Below are 22,295 nucleotides of genomic sequence, written 5' to 3'. Positions count from 1 at the left end.
TTTTTTTGGTTTTGTGCAGGAACTTTGTTTAGTAGTACTGTAACCTTTCTCAAAGCCTGCAAAGATGCAGAGACCACCTCCTGAGGATTTCTCCTTGAAGGAGACGAGACCTCATCTTGGTGGAGGCAAAATCTCTGGTGATAAGCTTACTAGCACTTATGACCTTGTTGAGCAAATGCAGTATCTTTACGTTCGTGTAGTCAAGGCAAAGGAGTTACCTGGTAAAGACCTGACTGGTAGTTGTGACCCTTACGTTGAGGTTAAGCTTGGCAACTACAAAGGAACCACACGCCATTTCGAGAAGAAATCTAACCCTGAGTGGAATCAAGTTTTCGCCTTTTCTAAAGATAGGATTCAAGCTTCTTTCCTTGAAGTTACTGTCAAGGATAAAGATGTTGTCAAAGATGATTTGATTGGTCGTGTTATCTTTGATTTGAACGAAGTACCGAAGAGAGTTCCTCCTGATAGTCCCCTCGCGCCACAGTGGTATAGGCTTGAGGATAGGAAAAGTGATAAAGTTAGGGGAGAGCTTATGCTTGCTGTTTGGTTTGGTACTCAAGCTGATGAAGCTTTCCCTGAAGCTTGGCACTCCGATGCTGCAACTGTTAGTGGTTCTGATGCTCTTGCCAACATCCGCTCCAAGGTTTACCTCTCTCCTAAGCTTTGGTACCTCAGAGTTAATGTTATTGAAGCTCAAGATTTGATACCGGGAGATAAAGGGAGATATCCTGAGGTTTATGTCAAGGCAATTATGGGAAACCAGGCATTGAGGACTAGAGTATCTCAAAGCAGGACTATTAATCCTATGTGGAATGAGGATTTGATGTTTGTAGCCGCAGAGCCATTTGAGGAACCTTTGATCCTCAGCGTGGAAGACAGAGTTGCTCCAAACAAAGATGAAGTCTTGGGCAGATGTGCCATACCATTGCAGTTTTTGGACAGAAGGTTTGACCACAGACCGGTGAACAGCAGGTGGTATAACCTCGAGAAGCATATTATGGTCGACGGAGAGAAGAAGGAGACCAAATTCGCTAGTAGGATTCACATGAGAATTTGCTTGGAAGGAGGGTACCACGTTCTTGATGAGTCTACGCATTACAGCAGTGACCTTAGACCAACAGCAAAGCAACTATGGAAGCCTAACATCGGTGTGCTAGAATTGGGGATACTAAATGCCACGGGTCTGATGCCTATGAAGACTAAAGACGGTAGGGGAACTACCGACGCGTATTGTGTGGCGAAATACGGACAGAAATGGATTCGAACTCGGACAATCATTGACAGCTTTACCCCAAGATGGAACGAGCAGTACACTTGGGAGGTGTTTGATCCGTGTACAGTGGTCACAGTTGGAGTTTTTGATAACTGCCATCTCCATGGAGCTGAGAAGAACGGAGGAGCAAAAGATTCAAGGATTGGGAAGGTAAGAATCAGGCTTTCTACTCTCGAGACTGATCGAGTTTACACACATTCATACCCTCTTTTGGTGCTTCATCCCAACGGAGTGAAGAAAATGGGAGAAATTCACTTGGCTGTGAGGTTCACTTGCTCTTCATTGCTCAACATGATGTATATGTACTCACTGCCTCTCTTGCCGAAGATGCACTACATCCATCCTCTAACGGTTAGCCAGCTTGATAACTTGAGGCACCAAGCGACTCAGATTGTGTCGATGAGGCTGACACGAGCAGAACCGCCACTAAGGAAAGAAGTAGTTGAGTATATGCTTGATGTGGGTTCTCACATGTGGAGTATGCGGAGAAGCAAAGCAAACTTTTTCAGGATCATGGGAGTCTTGAGTGGGTTAATCGCAGTAGGAAAATGGTTTGAACAGATCTGCAACTGGAAGAATCCGATCACAACAGTCTTGATCCATCTCTTGTTCATAATCCTTGTGCTATATCCGGAACTGATCTTGCCCACCATCTTCCTCTACCTCTTCCTGATCGGTGTCTGGTATTACCGTTGGAGACCGAGGCATCCTCCTCACATGGACACACGTCTCTCTCACGCTGATTCAGCCCATCCGGACGAGCTTGATGAAGAATTCGACACATTTCCTACTTCCCGACCATCTGACATTGTCAGGATGAGGTATGACAGGTTGAGGAGTATTGCTGGGAGGATTCAGACAGTGGTTGGTGATCTTGCAACACAAGGAGAGAGGGTACAGTCTTTGCTAAGCTGGCGTGATCCGCGTGCAACAGCGCTATTCGTCTTATTCTGCTTGATTGCTGCAGTGATTCTATATGTGACACCTTTCCAGGTTGTGGCTCTTCTGATAGGAATCTATGTTCTGAGACATCCGAGGTTCAGATACAGACTACCTTCTCCTCCTCTTAATTTCTTCAGGAGGCTTCCTGCAAGAACTGATTGCATGCTCTGAGATGCTGCTACCACCAATCTGAAAGAAAAATTCGTCCAGACTTGTTAGTTTGTCCTTGTTTAAAAATGTCATGATGACTTTTTTCTTTTTTCTTTTGGTATCTTTGGGTAATGGTTATGATGTCTTCGTCTGTCTTTTAACATTCTTAAGACCTTTTTTTGAAAACTTTTGTTTGAAAAGTAGTAAAGAAGTGTGTGTATCTGTGTGGTTTTGATGTTTTTGTCTCTGGTTAGAAAAGTTATATAGTCTCTCTGCCTATATGTATCGCTGGAGCTTTAGGCGGTTTGGTTGCCGTGGTGTGAGATAAGATGTTGATAATGGGTTTGGTCTTTTGGTAAGAAAAAGAACACATTTTTAATAAACTTATAACCAAAAAAAAGTCATATTGGGAATATATCTGTTAGCTTCAATATAATAGGTTAAGTCATAGTCTCTCTGCCTATATATATCTGTTAGCTCGCTGACAAAACAAGTTTGGTTAGTTACCTGCAACATTTGTTGTTGATTAGAACAAATCTTATTATTCTACACCGACCAACATTAATAAGAAGAAGAAGAAGGGGGAATAATAATTGAAGGTAGCTTAAGGGTTAAGAAGAGAGAAAGACAATGGGCCCAGAATTGGTAATGGGCCACGTGACAAATGGGATACGATAGAAAGTAGAATCTTTTTTTTGGTAGCTTTTTTTTTTTTTTTTTGGGGTTTCATCGCGTAGGTTTCACGCCACATTTATCCATTGACTTTTTCGTTTATTTATTATACGTCTTTTTTTTATAGTATTTTGATAATAAAATAAATTGGGGTTAAAAAAAAATTAAATGATTGACCGGTCAATATCCATTAAAGTGGAGGAGTTTAGGACGAAAGGACATTTATTCGCCGTGAAATCTGGACCGTAGGATACTCCGATTACCCTTTCTTTAACCTTTTTACTAGGGGCAAATATGTAACTTTTCCTTTTCGCTTCTTCTTCTCCCTTTTTCCCCAATCTCTCTTCTTCTTCGAAGTATATTATATAGGAGAGATAGAGATTTGAGAAGCCAAATCACAAGAGAGAGACTTATAGAGAAAGAGTGAGATTCTATAGAGAGAGAGAGAGAGATATGGCAAGTGGAATCGCTCGTGGTCGTTTAGCTGAAGAGAGGAAATCGTGGAGGAAGAATCATCCTCATGTTCGTCATTTTTTTTTTTTTCCAATTCGTTTTTTTTTTCTTCTTAATTTATGTGTTTTGGGTTTGTTTTGATTGCTTTGTTTGATTCCTGATTGGGTTTTGCTTCTTGTTGTTGTGATGGGTGAAATTTAGGGTTTTGTGGCTAAGCCAGAGACGGGGCCTGATGGTACTGTGAATCTAATGGTGTGGCATTGCACTATACCTGGTAAAGCTGGGGTAAGTATTATTTAACTATTCAATCCTTAAATTAGGGGGTTCATGTCTTTTTACTCTATACCTCTGCTTCGTTTTACTTATATGTCTGTCAGCTCCTGATTGGTACATATAGAAACCATTTTAATGAATTCTGAAATTTTAGGGTTTATGATTTTCAACCATCTCTGCTTTCGACTGTAAAGTCTTTGTGTTACCAGTTACCATCTTCTGATGCTTTTATGTCTTCAAAGTTCGATGCTTCACTAGTTTCTTCGCTTGTTGATCCTTTTGTGATTATTCTGTTTGTTTCTTTCATATGAATAAATGCTAGTAGAAAGAGTAAATGTGTATCTCCTTGTTTACTTGTGATGTTCTGTATTGATGCATTAAACTTTGTTCTTCGAAATGAAACTGAATTTGGAACTCTGCTGTGTTAATAAGGGTGTTAGTTAGTACAAGAGCAATTGTTAGTTTTAATCTTCATTGCTAATTTTGACTCTGTTGCAGACTGATTGGGAAGGTGGTTTCTTTCCATTAACGATGCACTTCAGTGAGGACTATCCAAGCAAACCTCCGAAATGCAAATTCCCAACAGGGTTTTTCCACCCTAATGTCTATCCATCTGGAACTGTCTGTCTCTCCATCCTTAACGAGGATTACGTAAGTACTTCTCTTCTGTTTCTTTCTTTTGCGTTTCTCCATGAACAAAGCCAGCTTTATTGTACTCAGGCTCTCCTTTTGTTATGTGTATAACGACAGGGATGGAGACCAGCCATCACCGTGAAGCAGATTCTTGTTGGTATTCAGGATTTACTTGACACGCCTAATCCCGCTGACCCTGCACAGACTGATGGCTATCATCTCTTCTGTCAGGTACACCTTAGAGAAACCAATATAAATATTTTGTAATAGGTTTTGAAACATGGAAACTAAACGTCGAGTGATTGTGACTTTGTGTTGGTGATTGTGCAGGATCCAGTTGAGTACAAGAAAAGGGTTAAGCTGCAGTCCAAGCAGTATCCTGCTATTGTCTAAAACCTCAAAAAGAGAAGACACCAAAACTGATGACAAAACTCTGAATATTTTCTCGTCTTGTGTCATTGTGATTGTGTTTAGATGTCATTGGGTGAATGAAAACTCCTCATTTTGGCACCTTTAAGACTCCTGGAATCTATTTATTTTCGATGAAAACTCTCTTTTGTCACTCTATTTAACTGTTAATATTCTTGGTACTGGATTCAGTTGGTGTTGCTTCTTTATAATACATAACTATGTTCTCTGGTCACTTAACTTTGTTGTCCAAATTCTACCAAGTACAAGTTTCTCCATTACAAATAAGCTGCAACAAGAATCCCCAAAACTATGAAAGCTATTAAACCAAGCAGAACACTGAGCACAGGAGATGGAGAGTTCTTTTTAGTGTTTAGTGTGAGGAATCTTGGGAAGTTTTGAGATGTCAATGTCGAGCAGAGACGCCTTGCTTTTGCTGAAACTCCACCCGAGTACGTACTGGTAACTCATGCTTGACCCGGTTGAACCAGAAAACCCGACAAACATTCTTTAACTTTGCAAAATATCAGTAAGGTTGATGGATGTGTTTGACAAAAGAGGTTGGCTTGGTTTCTTGATTTTAAGAGGAGCCAATGAAACGTTCAGTGTTGTTCCAGCATAATCCACCCAAACCTGGATAGGATCACCACTCAAGAGATTTATGTCTATCTTCTTCCCTTCTTTATCTGAAAAATAAGAAGCGTTGTCAGATGTCACAGACACAGCGCTGTTCACATCAATCCCAACATGATTATCGCTGATGTCTTTCACTTCTGAAGCTATCGAAGTATCAAGCTCTACAGCCAACACACGTGTGGAAGTAGATCCACTTCAGTTGAAAATCCCGAAGTATCGAGTTGCCTCTGCGCCTTTAAAATCAGTGGAATCAGACAGAAAAAAGGTTATGCCATGGCCACTCGGATCACCTGCAGGGAGCAGTGCACACACAAAATGTGTCGAGAAGGAGACTGATTCAGATGATTTGAACTCAATCGGCTTCTTGAAGAAAACATGAGCTATTTGAGAACCCGTTGCATTTGTCAGTTGCAGGATACCACCACCACGGGGAATGATTCTTGCACTACCGTCAAGGTGAAGATGATCATCAGCTTGACCAAAGTTCTTGTAAACAAACGTCGTCTCTTTTTGAAATGATGAAAGTTGGTGTTCTTGAAACTAACAGAGAGAGAGAGTTATCGTTTCTCTTTTGCTTTTGTTTACTTCCTCTGCTCCAATCCGATTTGTAAATCAATAAGTAAAGATAATTTCTAAACTGAAACCAGATTTAACACTTGCAAGTCATTATAATACTTATCATCATTATCTTTAGACATCTGACTCTCTAAGTGCTTGTATTACAATCTTTTTGACCTTTTTTCGTTCAGAAATTGAGTTCGTAAACGTTTAGAGTACTTTGCAGAACCTTGTGATTCAGGAACGAGATAAAGTCTACAGATATATGAATAGCCAAATGAATATCAGCAATTTCAATTATTAAAACCAAATATCGGTACTTCTTATATACAACTCAATTATTCAAAAGTAATACAAAAGGATGAAATTCTTCTACAAGCCTAAATCGTCAACAAGTGAAGACACAAACATGAAATGTGGGGACTGTCAAAAAGAATTAACATTCCTATGATATCATCATTAGCAGATGATTCCTGATCTATCCTATCATCAGAACAATGATTTCTCGAAACAATTCTCCTATAAAATCATCAAAAGATGATTAACGCTTTCTAGTCAAATCATCAGAGAATGATACCAAAGTCTAAGAAAATCACCGAACTTGTGAAGATGATCTACGATATCATCAGAAGATGATGTACTCACTGTCAGGTATCTTAAGCGGATACCTCTCTGGTCTCTCTCCTCCTAAGTGTCGATGATGATCATCGCATTGACATTAGTGTCCGTACCCTTTTCTCCCGCTCTTCTCTTTTTGCTTGAGGAGTGCACTGCAATTTCCGGATCTCCTTCATCACAATTTTCTCTACTTTGTCAATAGAATTGAGTAGCTTCTTCTCGGGAGTGATGAATCCTTCTTCTTCCTCAGCGATCTCTTTAGTGATGTTAAGCAACATCTTATGTACTCTAGCAGTTGAAGGTGGGCAACTACGTTTGATTCCCAGAGATGGACCTGGAGTCTCCATTGAGCATTTGTGTTCTCCTCTTGACAGTGGTACTGGAGATTCAAGAACACCAACTTGTTGATGAGTTGGGATCTCAACATCTCGGCCCTCGTCTGCTCTCGTCCCGGCTGCTCTTCTCCTCTCAATTGCCTGCATTTTCAAGAGTGTAAACAGAATAAATCGCCAGGCTAAGCAAGCCTTATGGCAACAAGATCTATGATTCAGCTTAATCAAATAGGCTAAGCAAGCCTTGTATGATTACTAAGAAACAAAAAAAGCCCTATCAGTAAGTAGCAGAATCCTAACTCAGCTCAAAAAGAGGACTACAAACCAATGAAGAAGCTAAGAATCAGCCAAAACCATTGTCCATCTCAAACACTAAACCAAGCTGCAAAGCCAAAAAACCATTGCCAGACCAAAATGCAAAGCCAAAACCATTGCCAGACCAACAGGTTAAACACAAAATAATCCGCCAGGCTAAGCAAGCCTTATTTATGGCAACAGATCTATGATTCAGCTTAATCAGATAGGCTAAGCAAGCCTTGTATGATTACTAAGAAACAAAAAACGCTTTCCCATCAGTAAGTAGCAGAATCCTAACTCAGCTCAAAAAGAGGACTACAAGAACCCACGAAGAAGTTAAGAATGAGCAAAAACCATTGTCCATCTCAAACACTAAACCAAGCTGCATTATCCAAAACCCATACCAGACCAAAACTGATTATTAGAAACCGAACAATTCAACAGGTTTAAAAGCACAAAAGGGGATTGGGTGAAGTTATTACCCTCATAATGTGAGTAATATCACTTAGAGGCGTTCTAGGGTACCATGAAGGCAACTGACTCCGTGAAGCACGACCTCTCCCACCTCTAGTAGCCACCAAAGGCATATTCTCTCTTCCCTCAGCCAATCTAAAAGGCGTGTGACCAGCTCTCCCATTACCAGGTCTCCACGTACTGAAATTGCCTCTCGCAACACCGCCGCCAGTTCTAACCAAAGATCCTCGACCAACTGAACCAGGTCCTGGAGAATCCGATGGAATTCTGAGAACCGGAGACTGAATTAATCTGAGCTCTGACTCTGGGACGTCAAGTAAGATACCGTTACTCCTTCTGTTGGCAAATATAGCCGAGTAATCCACTGGCCTCACGATTCGATCTCTTGCTTCTGGCATTTTGATATCGTCGCTGTAAACAACAACAAGAACAACAACATATAGAGAAATCAATTACAGAATTGATCAATGGATTGAAGAAAACAACACAAATCCCCAGAGAAACCCTAGAGTTTTAACATCGCTGGAAAACAAGAAGAACAACATTCAGAGAATCAATTAGAGAATCGATCGATCGAAGAAAACAACACAAATCCCCAGAGAATCAGAAACCCTAGGGTTTTAACATTTTGAATCAACCGCCGCTTCCGATAAACGAAATTACAGAAAGAACTCAAGAACGCGAATCTAAGTTTCTCACAAAACAGATCCCGAAAAATCAAATTCGGATCGAGAAGTTACAAGAACACCGTTAAAAAAAACTCACTCAAAATCAAATTAAGAAGGAAACAACATTGGATTCGTACCTTTGTGAATCTTCTTCTTTCAATCAAAGCAATCGACGAACTCCAAAACGGTCTCTTCGAAGAGAGAGAGAGGGACTTTTCTTGGGGAGAGTGACGATCTGAGGGCAATTCTTTGAAGGTCGTCGTCTCCTGAGCGGGATTTATAATGAAGGAAACAAATCCAAATCTTCTCGCACGTGCGAGAGAGAGATGCCACACAACGCTCTCACTCACATGTGTGAAGTCAAAACTCAAATTTCAAATTTTGCATCTCAGGCGGGCGGGATAAACGCCTAACATCGCTATTTTTACATTTTTACCCTTGCAAAACCCTAATTAATATTATTCTCTACGGACGACCCTACCTGTGTTTCTGTACGCTTTACCGATCATCCACCGTTTACAGATCTGACCGTTACTCACTTACATCATAAACAAGCCACGTCCCCGATCATATAAACCACTTCAACTTGTTATTAATTTGAGTTATTTTTGACACCATTTTAAAAATGCTCCATATGAGAGATTTTATTCAATAATTAATCACTCGTGAAATTTTATTACAGTATACTCTCTATAAATTAAATAACTTTATAACTACTATATTTTTATTAATTTATCAATACATCTTGGTATAGATTTGAAGTGGTTTGTATAATTGTATTTAGCAAAAAAAAACTTCAAAGCCAACAGACAAGTCAACACCACACCACATATATATATCAATTTAACCAAATTGGCTTGGCTAATAATAATCATCAATTTGAACATGAGTTCAATACAGTAAAACATATAATTTAGCTTATTTATTTATCCCAAGAATAACAAATATCATATCTTTTGGTTTTTGAATTAAGAGCACAAAGTCCATTCCTTCTAACAGACCAATAACAGTTTCTGCATTGAAAACCATAAATATTGTCTCTGCGATTATTGTAAAGAGTAAAACGACGTCTTTCACCCCCAAATCTAAATACACAAGTATGCGTAGTGTCTCCTCCCCACAATAAATCTTTTAGGAATTCAGTCATTTGTCTAGTCGCTCCAGGCAAAAAATCTATGTGAACGAGTTCATTCTCCGACCTACTATTACGACAAGCAGAATATAACATCGAACCACCGATATCGTTTCTTACGTACACACGTATTGTTGAAATTAAGTCCTATGCGTATATATTCTTGCCCATCACTACACCGTCTTGAGATAATGCTACGTTCAAGAACGACGATAGTACCACAAGAGTTATGATCAGATTCCTATGGCAAGCCATTTTTTTTTTTTTTTTGTTTAATGGTTTGGATTGATGTTTCGTTGCATTATCATGTATTTATACGGTGAATGAATTTTACATTTTATTGTGTTAAGTTGTAACTGATTAGGCGTTAACTAATTATAACATTGACTAGCTTTGGTGGTTTCTAAAGGAAGAAAAATAACTTACAGTTAAGTATTTGCCTGTTTTGTGATCTAATTATAACCATTTTGTATCATCTAGAAACAACACATTATTGTTAATGTTTATATTTAAAGATCTAATTGTATGTTATGTTAAGATTGAAGCAGACATTATATATACAGCTATTTAAAAAAAAAAAAATGTTTCCTATATTGTGTATGTTATCCAAAGATTAATTCCTTTGTTTTTTTTAATATCTAATTATTATGAATCAATTCGAAAGGAATGTCCATAATGCCACTTGATTTTATATTATAGAAAGAGGGTCAAGGGTTTAAAGTTACTTAATTACTTAATGTGAAGGTTCAGAGAGGACACAACATGCTGATATACTTTTGGGACGCCCCAAGCCAAGCCAACGCTTCTATATTTGTTCTTATATCATCATATATAACAGAATACAAAAACATATAATTTGCTTATTTATCCCAAAGCATAGCAAATAATTGTTTAAAGCTATAGCAAACATTTTTTTGTTAATGTTTTGTATGTTTAAAGCTAAAGCAAACATTTAAAAAAAAAAAAAAAATCGTTTCCTTATAGTGTGTATGTTATCAAAAGATTAATTAACTCTTTTGTATGTTTCTTTTAACATCTAGTAATTTATTATGAATGAATTCGAAATTAATCACTTGGTCACGACTCACTGTAAAGGGAAGTACATAACTTATTTTAATATAAGGGAAGTACATCCCCTTTTTAATATAAGGGAAGTACATAACTTATTTTTGGTAGACCATATAATAGTTATATAGGTCATTAGTTGGTTATAGAATTGACATATTAATAATTTAAGTATAACATTTGATAATATTTTAATATTTACGGGTCTACTTTGATTACTGTTAGATCTTATACCGCTTATTTATTCAATTATTCATAATTAATTATTAATAATAACAATAGCAATGAATCCACTTTAAACCTAATCGGAAATAATAATAGCATTTGAAGGAATAAAAGATGATATACACAAATGAAACAAAATATTTTAACTCGAGAAATCTTCCAAGTTCGGTAACCCTAAACATAAAAACTGTGATTTTTATTAAACTAAACAATATTTCGATCTTACCTAACAATATATATCCTACTTCTATATATTGTTTAAGGAAATTTAACAAATTTAAATATCTCCCGAGTTAAATAGGATTAACTCTATAGACCCCTTTGACGGTCAAAAATATTCAAAATTAAAAATAGCACTTACACATAGTCTACACAACTTTTTATAATAGATATATGAGTCCAGTCAGTACATAATTTTTTTTAGGCTATATAATAGATATATGAGTCATTAATTGGTTATAAAATTAAAACATCAATCATTTTAGTTGTATTTAAGTGTATCATTTGTATAATTTACCTTTGCGGGTTTGCTTGATAATCGAGATTCGAGATCGAGATTTATAGGGTTCGCTTGATAATCGAGATTTATAGGGTTCGCTTGGTAATCAAGATTTTNTGCGGGTTTGCTTGATAATCGAGATTCGAGATCGAGATTTATAGGGTTCGCTTGATAATCGAGATTTATAGGGTTCACTTGGTAATCAAGATTTTCTTTTTTTTCAAACATTGGGTCACAACTGACCGGTCTATTAGCCAAATTCCTACATTCGTAGGAGCCGGGACTCGATCCCGGGTGTGATAGTGCCTTCTACAAATGGACTTACCTCCTGCTACTGCACTATGGTCATTTCAATGGTAATCAAAATTTATAGGGTTTACATTTTGCCATTTTTATAAATATCATATCTAAAAGTTATTATTTGTAATAACACAATTTAAAGTTATATGTACTTCTTTCCTCAGAAACAAATGCATATCTTATTTACATATTCTATTATTATTCACCAATTAAAATGTAGTTAGTTTTATGATAAAATAAGATAAACTTATAATTTGGTTTAAATGTAAAATATCAAGGTTATATGATGATATTGTTTAATGCTAAAAAATATATCAAATAAAAATATTTAAATTTGTCGTATAAAATAAAATTTAACCCGTGCTATAGCACGGGTACTAATCTAGTAGAACTGGATTTTGCAAGGAGCACAATCTATTGGGAAAAAATGGATCCCACATGTCTAAATTTGTCTTCTCAGTTTGGGATTATAGAAAAAAGTATAAATTGTTTCAAAATGTCCATATAAATGTGACTTGATTTGATATTCTAGAAAGATGGTCAAGGATTTAAAGTTAAAAGTTAAAACCAAGAAACAAAAAGACTACTTACTTTAGTGACTTGGTCAATTACAAATGTACAACAAAGGAGAGTGAGTACATGATGATCAGGACCCTAAAGCATGCCAACAAAAATATTACAAGATACTCTACTCATAGTCCTAGAGAAGCAAAACATGATGGTGCATGAATTTTACAATCAACGGAACAGCAAAATCTCGAACTCAGTTTCTAAGTTACCTCAAACGAGCTCAGTCCGATTTGATTCGGCCGAGATTCTCAGACACTGATCTCATCCTCGGTCGAACCTCTGGATCCATTTCTGTGCAGTTCAAGGCAACATGAATGGCTGCAATAACTTGCTTATCTGCATAACCTTTGTTCAGCATCTCCGGGTCTAAAATCTCAGCCAAGGGCTTCTCTTCCTTGACCCAGTTCCTCACAACATGCACAAGTTCTTCGCCATTGTTTTTATAGGAAGCATTGGGCAAACGACCAGTCAACAACTCCATAAGGACAACCCCGAAAGAATAAACATCGCACTTCTGAGATAATTTGTAACCAGAAGAAGCTCGAGCCTCCGGTGCAAGGTAAGCAACAGAGGGAACTGTAATTCTTGCCACCGTTGTTGTAGCAGAGGTTCCATAGGTTTGGTCAAAGCTTTGCCTTTTGGCGGATAACGAACCGGTGAGTTTGGAGTAACCGGAGACCAGACGTGTGAGACCAAAGCCTGAGATGCGAGGCTGTAATTCATCATCGAGCAGGATTTTGGTTGATTTTAAGTTGCCATGAACGTACTTTCTCGGACTGTACTCGTGTATATACATCAAACCACGAGCCGCTCCTTGTGCAATACGTAACCTTTCAGGCCAAGAGAGTGTAGACAGAGTATTCACAGGTCCACCTACAAAAAATAAAACACTATTTCTCAAACCAATGATCACAAATAACAAACATCCCTCAGATTTTAATCTGATCTCTGCTTGTTCTGTCTCATTGAACACTCTTTAAAACTGACTCCTAATTAATCCTGATCTTGACCACTTAAACCAACAATATTCTCTCATCAAGTTAAAACAAACAGGATCTCACCACCTTCTACATTGCTCTTTCCTAATTCAAAACTCTCGCAAAAACCGAATGTTCGACAAGAAGAAAATTCCAAGTTTGCCTAGAACTATAACAGTCACCAAACATGTGAACTCAAAAGATCTCGAATGGCAAACAAACAAGAGGAAGACGCCAATAAAAAAGCTAATATAGACAAAAAAAAAAAAAAAAAAAANAAAACTACACCTATACAAATCCACCAATCAACTGGTTAGTTCAAGAGCACTAAACTACCAAACTCAACCCAATTTTTGTCTCTTACTAAATCAACCTCAAGATTCACAAAAAAAAAAACAAAAATTGAGATTAGCCTTCATACTTAAAGTGGTTTGGTTAATGACATTACCATGTAAGGCAGAGTACAAGCTCCCGTTGCGTATGTAATCAGTGATCAAGAGCCTCTCGTCCTCAGCGTAGTAATAAGCTCTTACCCGTACGATGTTTGGATGCTGGACTCTACCTATAGCCTCCACTTCGTTTTCGAAATCCTTCCTCCGCCACGTGGCGTCTCCGTCACTCAGCCTTCTCACAGCAGCAACGACGGAGGTTGCCGCCACCATACCCGATCCCATTCCGGCAACTACTCTGTACACAATCCCACTTCTGCTCTTTCCCACTACGTAAGCCGATGCTCTCAGCAGATCCTCCAGCTCGAGATCGAATCCTTCGTCCATCACCACGAATTTACCTTCCTCCTCCTCCTCCTCCGCCGCCGCCGCATCAAACTCCGTTGGCATCGCCGTGTTCTTTTTCTCCGATTTGCTCTCGGCGGAGCTTAATTTTCTCCGGATTAGCCATACGGAGATTGAAACAGCTCCGATTACGATTGAGACTCCGGATATGAGAGAAACCGTTATTGATCCGGTGATCGGTTTAGCCTTTTTTCCGTCGTCCTTGTCGACGAAACTAGGGTTAGGTTTCTTCGGGAGTACTAGCGAGCCTTCTGGTTTCGGAGCGACGAGCTTAGGATTTGAGCTTTCTTCTTCTTTACAAAGCTTCTGTAACGGAAAGCCACAGAGATCAGAGTTTCCGGCGAACGCGGTTGGTCCTTGGTTTAAGAGAGACCCAGTCTCAGGTATTTTTCCGGTGAGGTTATTGTGGCCGAGATCTAAGCTGACGAAAACAGGAAACCGGCCATACGACGGCGGGATTTCGCCGGAGAATCTGCTGTAAGAGAGGTTGAGCGTTCCGACTAAGCTTCCGAGTTGAGTGAGTGACTCAGGGAGTGACCCGTTGAGGAGATTGGAGGAGAGATCAATGTGAGTGAGATTCTTGAGGGCTCGTAACTGGGCCGGGATTGGGCCTGGGATCGAGTTGTGAGAGAGATCGATGTAACGGAGGTTAACGGCGTTGAAGAGACGAGTCGGAACGGGTTTCGAGAAGTTGTTCCGAGCGAGGTCGAGTTTTAGGAGCGAGTCGAGTAGTCCGAGTTCGGAGGGTATGTAGCCTGATAGTCTTCTTCCGGAGAGAACGAGTGAGGTGACACGTCCGTGAGTGCAGATGATTCCAGGCCAGTGACACGGAGTCGGGTCGGATTCTGACCAGGATGTCATCACTCGGGTCGGGTCTTTTGAGACGGCGGATTTGAGAGCAAGAAGTGACAAACCATCGGGGTTTAGCGACGAGGAGAAGCTTATTAAGAAGAAGAAGGAAGAAACAAGAAGTGAAAGAAACTGCATTTTCTCGAGTTAATAACTAAACTAAGGATTGTGACTATGCAACGAGGAGTTGCAAAAGAGAGGGAGAGAGAGAGAGACGAGAGAAGAAGAAGAAGACGAAAGAGANCGTGATTGAGATTCTTGAGGGCTCGTAACTGGGCCGGGATTGGGCCTGGGATCGAGTTGTGAGAGAGATCGATGTAACGGAGGTTAACGGCGTTGAAGAGACGAGTCGGAACGGGTTTCGAGAAGTTGTTCCGAGCGAGGTCGAGTTTTAGGAGCGAGTCGAGTAGTCCGAGTTCGGAGGGTATGTAGCCTGATAGTCTTCTTCCGGAGAGAACGAGTGAGGTGACACGTCCGTGAGTGCAGATGATTCCAGGCCAGTGACACGGAGTCGGGTCGGATTCTGACCAGGATGTCATCACTCGGGTCGGGTCTTTTGAGACGGCGGATTTGAGAGCAAGAAGTGACAAACCATCGGGGTTTAGCGACGAGGAGAAGCTTATTAAGAAGAAGAAGGAAGAAACAAGAAGTGAAAGAAACTGCATTTTCTCGAGTTAATAACTAAACTAAGGATTGTGACTATGCAACGAGGAGTTGCAAAAGAGAGGGAGAGAGAGAGAGACGAGAGAAGAAGAAGAAGACGAAAGAGAAGAATAACTTGGTTACAATGTAGTAGCAAGTAGCAACGTGGTTATAGTGTAGACATGGGAAAAGTTTTTTGGGAGCTTTAAAAAAGTGTTGGAAGATGTGTTTGGGGACATGGATACAAATTTGAAATAATAATTAAAAACAAAATAAGAATGTGGTTTTGGTCTGTGACACTGACAGTTTAGTTATGGATTGTTAAATCCAAAGTTTTTTTTATAGTCATTGACTGATGCATCATGCAGGTGGGTTGTTCTTTATAAATAATGTATGTCTGTGTTTTAAAAAATTCTAATTTTGTTGGGTAAGATGTAAGATGTCGATGATTGGGTTTTGGTTTTTGTTGGAAAATGGATATGAGTAGGTTTTTTATTACTTTGGAAGTCGAGACGCACGACAAGTTTTTTTGAATTTGGTTAGGAGACGTTAACCTAGAAAGCCAAATAAAAAACTCTTAACCATGAAACAAATTAGGGGATTTATACAAATTTTTATATACCGTTTTAATTCATTATTTTATTTTCTATCGTTTCATTTCAACCATAATGGGAATGGCCAGACCAACAACACTTATATTTACACTGACCATATCTTTTAGGTACCCACAAACATTGTGATTTTGTATCATCACGACTTTGACAATGTGTGGCACACAAGCTAGTTATGATATTTGAAAACGAGCATATAATTTGAAATTTTATTCAAATTAAAAGGTATGGTACATAAAAAGGTAGTAACATTCTACAAGACATGACTATAGATTTGTGGTTGTGTCAGAAAAACTATAAAATCATCACCACCTGACAAAAGTCACCAATACAAAGATGCATGTGAATATCCCACTTATGTCCCCCAACAACAACCGTACCGGACGGATGGCACTTCCTCTTTTATTTTTTCCTTGTAAACCGAACGTGACACTGGAGCTTTTACCCTCATGAATCAAAAGGGCATGTAGTGACCAAAAACCATGGTATAGAAAGTATAGGACTCGAATCTGATATTCTTTACTGTATTCCTTACCGTATTTGAGATATATATATTTAATCTCTAACTCTTTTGTCATGATTAAATTTAGATCATTTAATAGATTAAAAAAATGATGCTTATGGTCTTGGAGACTGTCACTTACGACGACGTCAACTATCTCAATTAGTTCTACTAGTCCGACTTTTTTTTTTTGTCACTTTCCTTAGCTGCAATGTCTCTACTCTCTAGGATGTAAACCACACATTGTATGAATTACAAGGTTGTAAAATTTTGTCTCGTTTGTAAGCATTTTAAATCCTTGTTCGGCTTTTCAACCATAATGGCCTGATATCACACTGACCAAGTATATTCTTTTGAGTGGACATAAGCTAACATTTTGAAACGAGCATGTAAATTTTATTCAAATTAAAAAGTAAAATTTAATAGAAAGGTTACATTCTACAAGACATATATGGTTGTGTCAGAAACAAAAACACCATCAACACCTGACAAAAGTCCAAGATGCTAAGCTAAATTTGCTAGAGTTTAGATTTTGGAATTGAAGTTTTACCCTCGTGAATCAATAGAGCATCGTAATGACCGAAACCATGGTAAAGGACTCGGATCGGATCGTCTTTACCGTATTCTTGACCATATTCTGCAATGCATATCAATCCTCCAGCTTTCTCGTCCTTCATATACACTGTGATTGGCATCCTATAATAATCACACACAAAAAAAGAAGAAGAAGAGAAAAACATCAAAAAGAATCAATCCTACAAAGATTAATGATATGCCCGTTTCGGGATTCGTTGGTATTCAATCTAAAATGTGTATGAAAAGCTGAAACAATGCACATCAAGGAACAAAGAACAAAGGAGAGGAAGTTATTTACTGGAGAACATGTGAAGCCATGAATAGTTCTGGTTCACCTCCCCACACCTGTGGCTTCCGAATTTGTCTAACATATGTGTCGAAATCTCCTTCCACAAACCTGAAGAGAATCATTTGAATGAGTAACTGCAAAAAACTTCTTAGCCTAGTACTTCATAATTTGGGATTTACAAGATGTTATGCTCTCAAAGCCCTTGACGCTAGTAGTAACAACTAACAAGAATTCAAATAATGTGATATGGAAGTTGAAGAGTGCTATATAGCTCTGAAAACACTAAAAAAAAACTTACCATTCTGTTTCCTGTCTTCTTTTAATAAACTCATCAGCAACCTATCATATTCAAAGATAACACATGGATGATAGATGTAATTTAAGACTTCTGGTTGCAGAGTTTGACAGATACTAACCAGATACTTACCCTTGTACGTAATTCATCAGCGAGTTCTCTTTGTGTCTTCTCGCCTGGAGCCCGTTCTCCAGAGCGTAAGCAAAACCCGTGAGATACAGAACGAAACAAACATCTACCATCCCCAGGAATACCTACAAATCATTGCCATTTTTCTGATTCAACAATGGTCTAACATAAAAACAAGCTTAGCAATCTGACTATTCACATTATTGGTATACTTACCAATGATAGAGTAATCAGTGTAGACTCTTTTCCCATTATGGAATTTACCATCAGAGGAACTGTTATCCCTTGAAGCATCAGCGTAAGCTGATTGAGAAGACGAAGAATAACAAACAAGCAAGCTAACAACCACACCCGTATAAGCAAATCTTGAAAACCAATAGAGGTTTCTCATGTTGCTATTTATCTCAGAGCATTTCTTTTTTGCATCAGGTGACAAGAAAGAAACTTCAAGCTTTTCCTTAGGACCAACGGTTGATCGATTGATCAATACCGACCCAAAAAGTCCTTTATCCAGCACATTACTAGAGATGGATACACCAAAACCGGCATAATCTTTTCTAGAAAGCCCTGAGAAAAGACTGTAACAGCAGGATTTATATGATGATCCTTGGAGGTGAGTGCTTAAATGCCTCTTGATATGGATAACATTCCTAGAACATGTTGTGATTGGAGAGTAACAAATCATCATATCTCTTTTATATAAAAAGCTTTCAATACGAGTCCTTTTCCAGATAAACCTATACAAAGAAGAAGACAATTTCTATAAGTCTTTAATGTATAGCTCTAATGATTCCAAAAACAAACAAAAGATCATTACTTGATAGCAAAATCTATGTCAATAATCCCAAAAAAAAAAGCAAGCTATATATACTTGTAACTTCAGCCCAAGAACTGAAAATTATGCAGGTAATTTCTTTAAAACCGTATGAATTGTATTAGTCAAATCAAAATTGGTAATTGGAATATCAGAGATGTAACCCAGAAGGCTAGAATAACGAATTTAAACCAAAGAAAAAGAAAAAAAACAAAAACACAAAATCAAAAGCTATTGAAACAGAAGAAACGCAGGTAGAATGATACAATTGCGTAGGCGTGTGTGTATCAGAGAAGCATCCGAAAGAGAAAACACGTGAAAAGAGTGAATAAAGGCTTATTACAAGTTCGCGAAGTAAAGAATGTTATTAAAGGGGGCGGGTGTTTCTTGTACTCACTTTGATTTTCCGACAAAAGCAAGAAACCGTTGTTTGACTGTAGGAGATGCGAATTTGGTGCATAAGACACAAGCTGAAACTTTAGTTTTTATAGTTCTTCTACTGGCGCAACGTCTCGAATTTGTAATTTACCGACGCTGCAATCTTACAGAACTAGTCGAGAGAGAGACTCGAGAAGCATCGGCTGGTACCGCTTTAGTCAATCTCATCATTAGAAACGCCACCGTTTTAATGGATCCGCTGAATTTAGCTTGATTGGGCCGCATAACTGGGCCTAATTACCCGTTTTTATGTGTTCCAGCTAACCTTCTCTTTGCATGAAAACATTTTTTTTCTTTTTCTTTTCTCCACCACATTGTTATTACACATTTGCAGGAGGACTGACTGAGGAGACTTGCAATTTGTATTCTTAATAATTCTTCATATGATATGTGATCCAAATTTGTTTATTTAAATATAGGATGGTCCGACTAAAATTTATTTTATTGATATTAGAGTAGGGTTCGATTCGAAATGCGCATATAGAAATCTCCCAAAAAATGCTAAAACTTCATACTGTAAATTAAAAGAGGCTACAACTCAGTTACCAGTTAGATTTTTAACTTTTAATTTGAAAGTTAAGAATTTCTCACAGATATTTCATCAGTAAAATATTTAATATTGTACGTTTTACTTTTTTTTTACCTACATATTTATAACTTATTAGAATACTGAACTGGTGGTTACAATTGACTTCAGCAAATATCTTTACAAAAAAAAAATCAAAATATTTTCTATATTCGTTCAGTTTAGTATCTTGATTCTAGGAATGGAAACACAACAAAAAGTTTTGTCTGTGTCAGAAACCTTTCTTCCTGAAACTGGCAAATGGGCATTGCAGTCTGTGCGTACCGTACGGTGAACAGCCCTTGCCGTTTGTGGTACAAGTACAACAACACACACACACAGAAAAAAAAAAAAAAGGACTCTGGTCTCTGGCAAAAGCAATGAATGAGAAAGTAGTATTCACGGCCCATTTAAACCCAACACATCACTCGACGTGCAACTTGGTTAATGGTAGAGAGACTTGAGACCCCATCATTGTGGTTGTGGTTGTGGCCTTCGGCTATTCACAAGGGATATGTTTTTTTTTTTCCAGGTGGCCCCAAGTTTTATCACAAGCCCTTTTTTTTGGAGGGTCCTTATGTTATGGGCCCACATTGTGTCGTCCTTGTCTTCTGGGCCCATCGTATGTTCCGGTCGATATCGTTTATCTCTCATCAATTTAATTTTTTCTTCTATTGTATTTGTATGGTTTTGTTTTCTAATCCATGTCGTCTGCTCTCACTGTTAAATGATCTGATTGTTACAACGTGGTGTTTTGTTATAAATGATCAAAGTGTCATCTGCTACAAAAAAAAGTTATCTTACAATAAATGCATTTGAAAGTTGAGTTTAATTCAATCTTAAAGTTGGATGTAAATTGTTGTAGCGCTATATATAAGAAAATTGGTTGAATCCAACGCAACTAACATGTATACGATGGTTGATAGAAGTGTTTTGATTTGGATCACTCATTACCTAAGTCTGTATAACTTATTTACTATTACACATCACTGTATCAGTATCGATCATTGTGCCAAATATGTAACGACATGTACGTGTATCTTAAGTATTTTTATATGTAACGACGAATTCTATGCGTGTAAACGTATAACGTAGGAAATTTAGAGACGTCTGCTTTGTAATCGTTAAGTTATATATACACTTCAATATTTCTATGTATGATTTCTTATCATTACGACCCTTAGCCGAATTTAGCATTGGACTTGGACTTCTGGTTTGGCCGTTTGGGTGGTGAAGTGCATTCATGATGTTTGATGCGTTTTAAAATATTCTCTCTTTTAATTTTTTTTTGGTTTCGGCGGTTTAAAATATTCTCAGGAACCTATATTCAAATACGATTATACGACTAAATCCAACTAACATTTTGATGAAAATAAAAATGTAATCACGATTACAAAAAAAAAGATATATATGCTTCATAAACGTTAAACAAATTGAGTTAAAAATGTTGGAACTGAATTTTCAGAAACAAGTTTCAGAAAATTGCAGGTTTTGGGACAATGACTTTCCCGTGACTTTCCGGCCAAATTCCGGCCAAATGGATGATCGGAATTGTCTGGTCGATAGTGCAATGGAAAGCTGGTAACGAGTACTACAAGATGGTATACTCATACGTCCAAAACGGAGTTGATTTGAATGAGAAATAAGAGTGTGAAGTGAGCTACTTGGGATGGTTTGGGAAATATCCCACATCGGAAATATGATTGATTTTTCACTCATATATATATAGTTTCACACTCTTCTAGTTTCAAAAGTATGTAGAAGGAAGAGGGAAGGTTCCCACACGCGAACCAAACCGAACCGGGCCGAGCATGGAGGCGGGCCGGGCCGGGCTGGTCTCGGATGCGGGCTGTGGTCTCTTGGGCTTTTGGGTTTTTGGGCTTTTTGGCTCTTGAGACTGCTATAGGCCCATTTAATTTTTTGGAAAGACTTGGTGTGAACTCCAAGCAAACTTGGGCAGCACTCCGAGAATATTCACTGAATATTTTCTTGAGAGCTCCCTCCTTCCACTATATATAGAGGCATAACCTCTCATTATTTTTCACACACAAAAACATAAACACTCCTTCCTCTGAAGATCTCTCTCTCCCTCTCTCTTGCTTAGTCCAAGTAAGTTCTTAGTTTAGTAGTCTCGAGAGTATAACGTAGATCTGTTCGCTTGAGTTCTATTACTGGTGTGCTACGGTAATAGTTCGTGATCGGTTGTATCCTGGGATTCATAAATCGTGATTGTCCGAAAGCACTTACGGCCGATTTATTGAATTAAGGAAAGAGATATCATATCTCGCCTCCGTGATTTATTTACTGCTTTATATTATGCTGTTGTAATTCGTTTCTGATTTCGTTAATTTAAATATAATTCGCATATTTTCTCAATTCGATTTTTGCGCTCCTAACAGTCTTAATTCAATAAATCCGCTTTCTGCTTATCGCTTTAAACGGATTGAGAATTTTTCGAATTTTTTATTTATTTTAAAAACGATTTCAAAATCTTCTGAAAAACTGTTTCTGCTTTCATCTTTCGGTGCTTACGCGGAAAGTTTTTGAAGAACGCTTTTACTTTAATTATTTCTTCTCTACTCTCTCTGGTTTCCACGAACGCTCTTAATTGAGTGAGTTTGTGAAACAAGTTTCTG

General features: G+C 38.0%; 5 protein-coding genes across 9 annotated transcripts in view; 2 read left to right on the top strand and 3 right to left on the bottom strand.

Moving 5' to 3' along the window:
• Positions 1–2,604, top strand: part of LOC104712473 (FT-interacting protein 1-like) — a 4,025-nt gene extending 1,421 nt beyond the window's left edge. For all 4 annotated transcript variants that reach the window (XM_010429378.2, XM_010429376.1, XM_010429379.1 and 1 more), the window contains exon 3: positions 20–2,604. In XM_010429378.2, the coding sequence (XP_010427680.1) occupies positions 65–2,386 (2,322 nt within the window). In that variant the 5' untranslated portion in view covers positions 20–64 and the 3' untranslated portion in view covers positions 2,387–2,604. The remainder of the gene's footprint in view (positions 1–19) is intronic.
• Positions 3,401–5,039, top strand: LOC104712472 (SUMO-conjugating enzyme SCE1). Its single transcript, XM_010429375.2, has 5 exons — positions 3,401–3,559; positions 3,692–3,775; positions 4,262–4,414; positions 4,514–4,627; positions 4,727–5,039. The coding sequence occupies exons 1-5, from the start codon at positions 3,491–3,493 to the stop codon at positions 4,787–4,789; spliced, it is 483 nt and encodes a 160-aa protein (XP_010427677.1). The 5' UTR covers positions 3,401–3,490; the 3' UTR covers positions 4,790–5,039.
• On the bottom strand, positions 6,271–8,748 carry LOC104712471 (protein GIGAS CELL1-like). The gene is made up of 3 exons (XM_010429374.2): positions 8,525–8,748; positions 7,728–8,130; positions 6,271–7,092 (listed from the first exon to the last, which is right to left on the bottom strand). Exons 2-3 carry the CDS (start codon positions 8,115–8,117, stop codon positions 6,703–6,705), a joined length of 780 nt encoding a protein of 259 aa, XP_010427676.1. The 5' UTR covers positions 8,118–8,130; positions 8,525–8,748; the 3' UTR covers positions 6,271–6,702.
• Positions 12,181–15,035, bottom strand: LOC104712470 (receptor protein kinase-like protein ZAR1). The gene is made up of 2 exons (XM_010429372.1): positions 13,604–15,035; positions 12,181–13,051 (listed from the first exon to the last, which is right to left on the bottom strand). Exons 1-2 carry the CDS (start codon positions 14,934–14,936, stop codon positions 12,399–12,401), a joined length of 1,986 nt encoding a protein of 661 aa, XP_010427674.1. The 5' UTR covers positions 14,937–15,035; the 3' UTR covers positions 12,181–12,398.
• On the bottom strand, positions 16,923–19,240 carry LOC104712469 (OTU domain-containing protein At3g57810-like). Of its 2 annotated transcripts, none has more exons than XM_010429369.1 (6): positions 19,054–19,240; positions 18,059–18,579; positions 17,846–17,967; positions 17,717–17,757; positions 17,428–17,526; positions 16,923–17,249 (listed from the first exon to the last, which is right to left on the bottom strand). In XM_010429369.1, exons 2-6 carry the CDS (start codon positions 18,528–18,530, stop codon positions 17,072–17,074), a joined length of 912 nt encoding a protein of 303 aa, XP_010427671.1. In that variant the 5' UTR covers positions 18,531–18,579; positions 19,054–19,240; the 3' UTR covers positions 16,923–17,071. The 2 variants fall into 2 exon arrangements, with proteins under 2 accessions (XP_010427671.1, XP_010427672.1); XM_010429370.2 differs by lacking the exon at positions 19,054–19,240 and adding an exon at positions 18,923–18,976.

Source organism: Camelina sativa, chromosome 9, assembly GCF_000633955.1.
Source record: "Camelina sativa cultivar DH55 chromosome 9, Cs, whole genome shotgun sequence".
Classification (NCBI taxonomy): domain Eukaryota; kingdom Viridiplantae; phylum Streptophyta; class Magnoliopsida; order Brassicales; family Brassicaceae; genus Camelina; species Camelina sativa.
The sequence above is the reverse complement of the archived record's forward strand: the minus strand, read 5'-3'. Positions and strand labels throughout refer to the sequence as shown.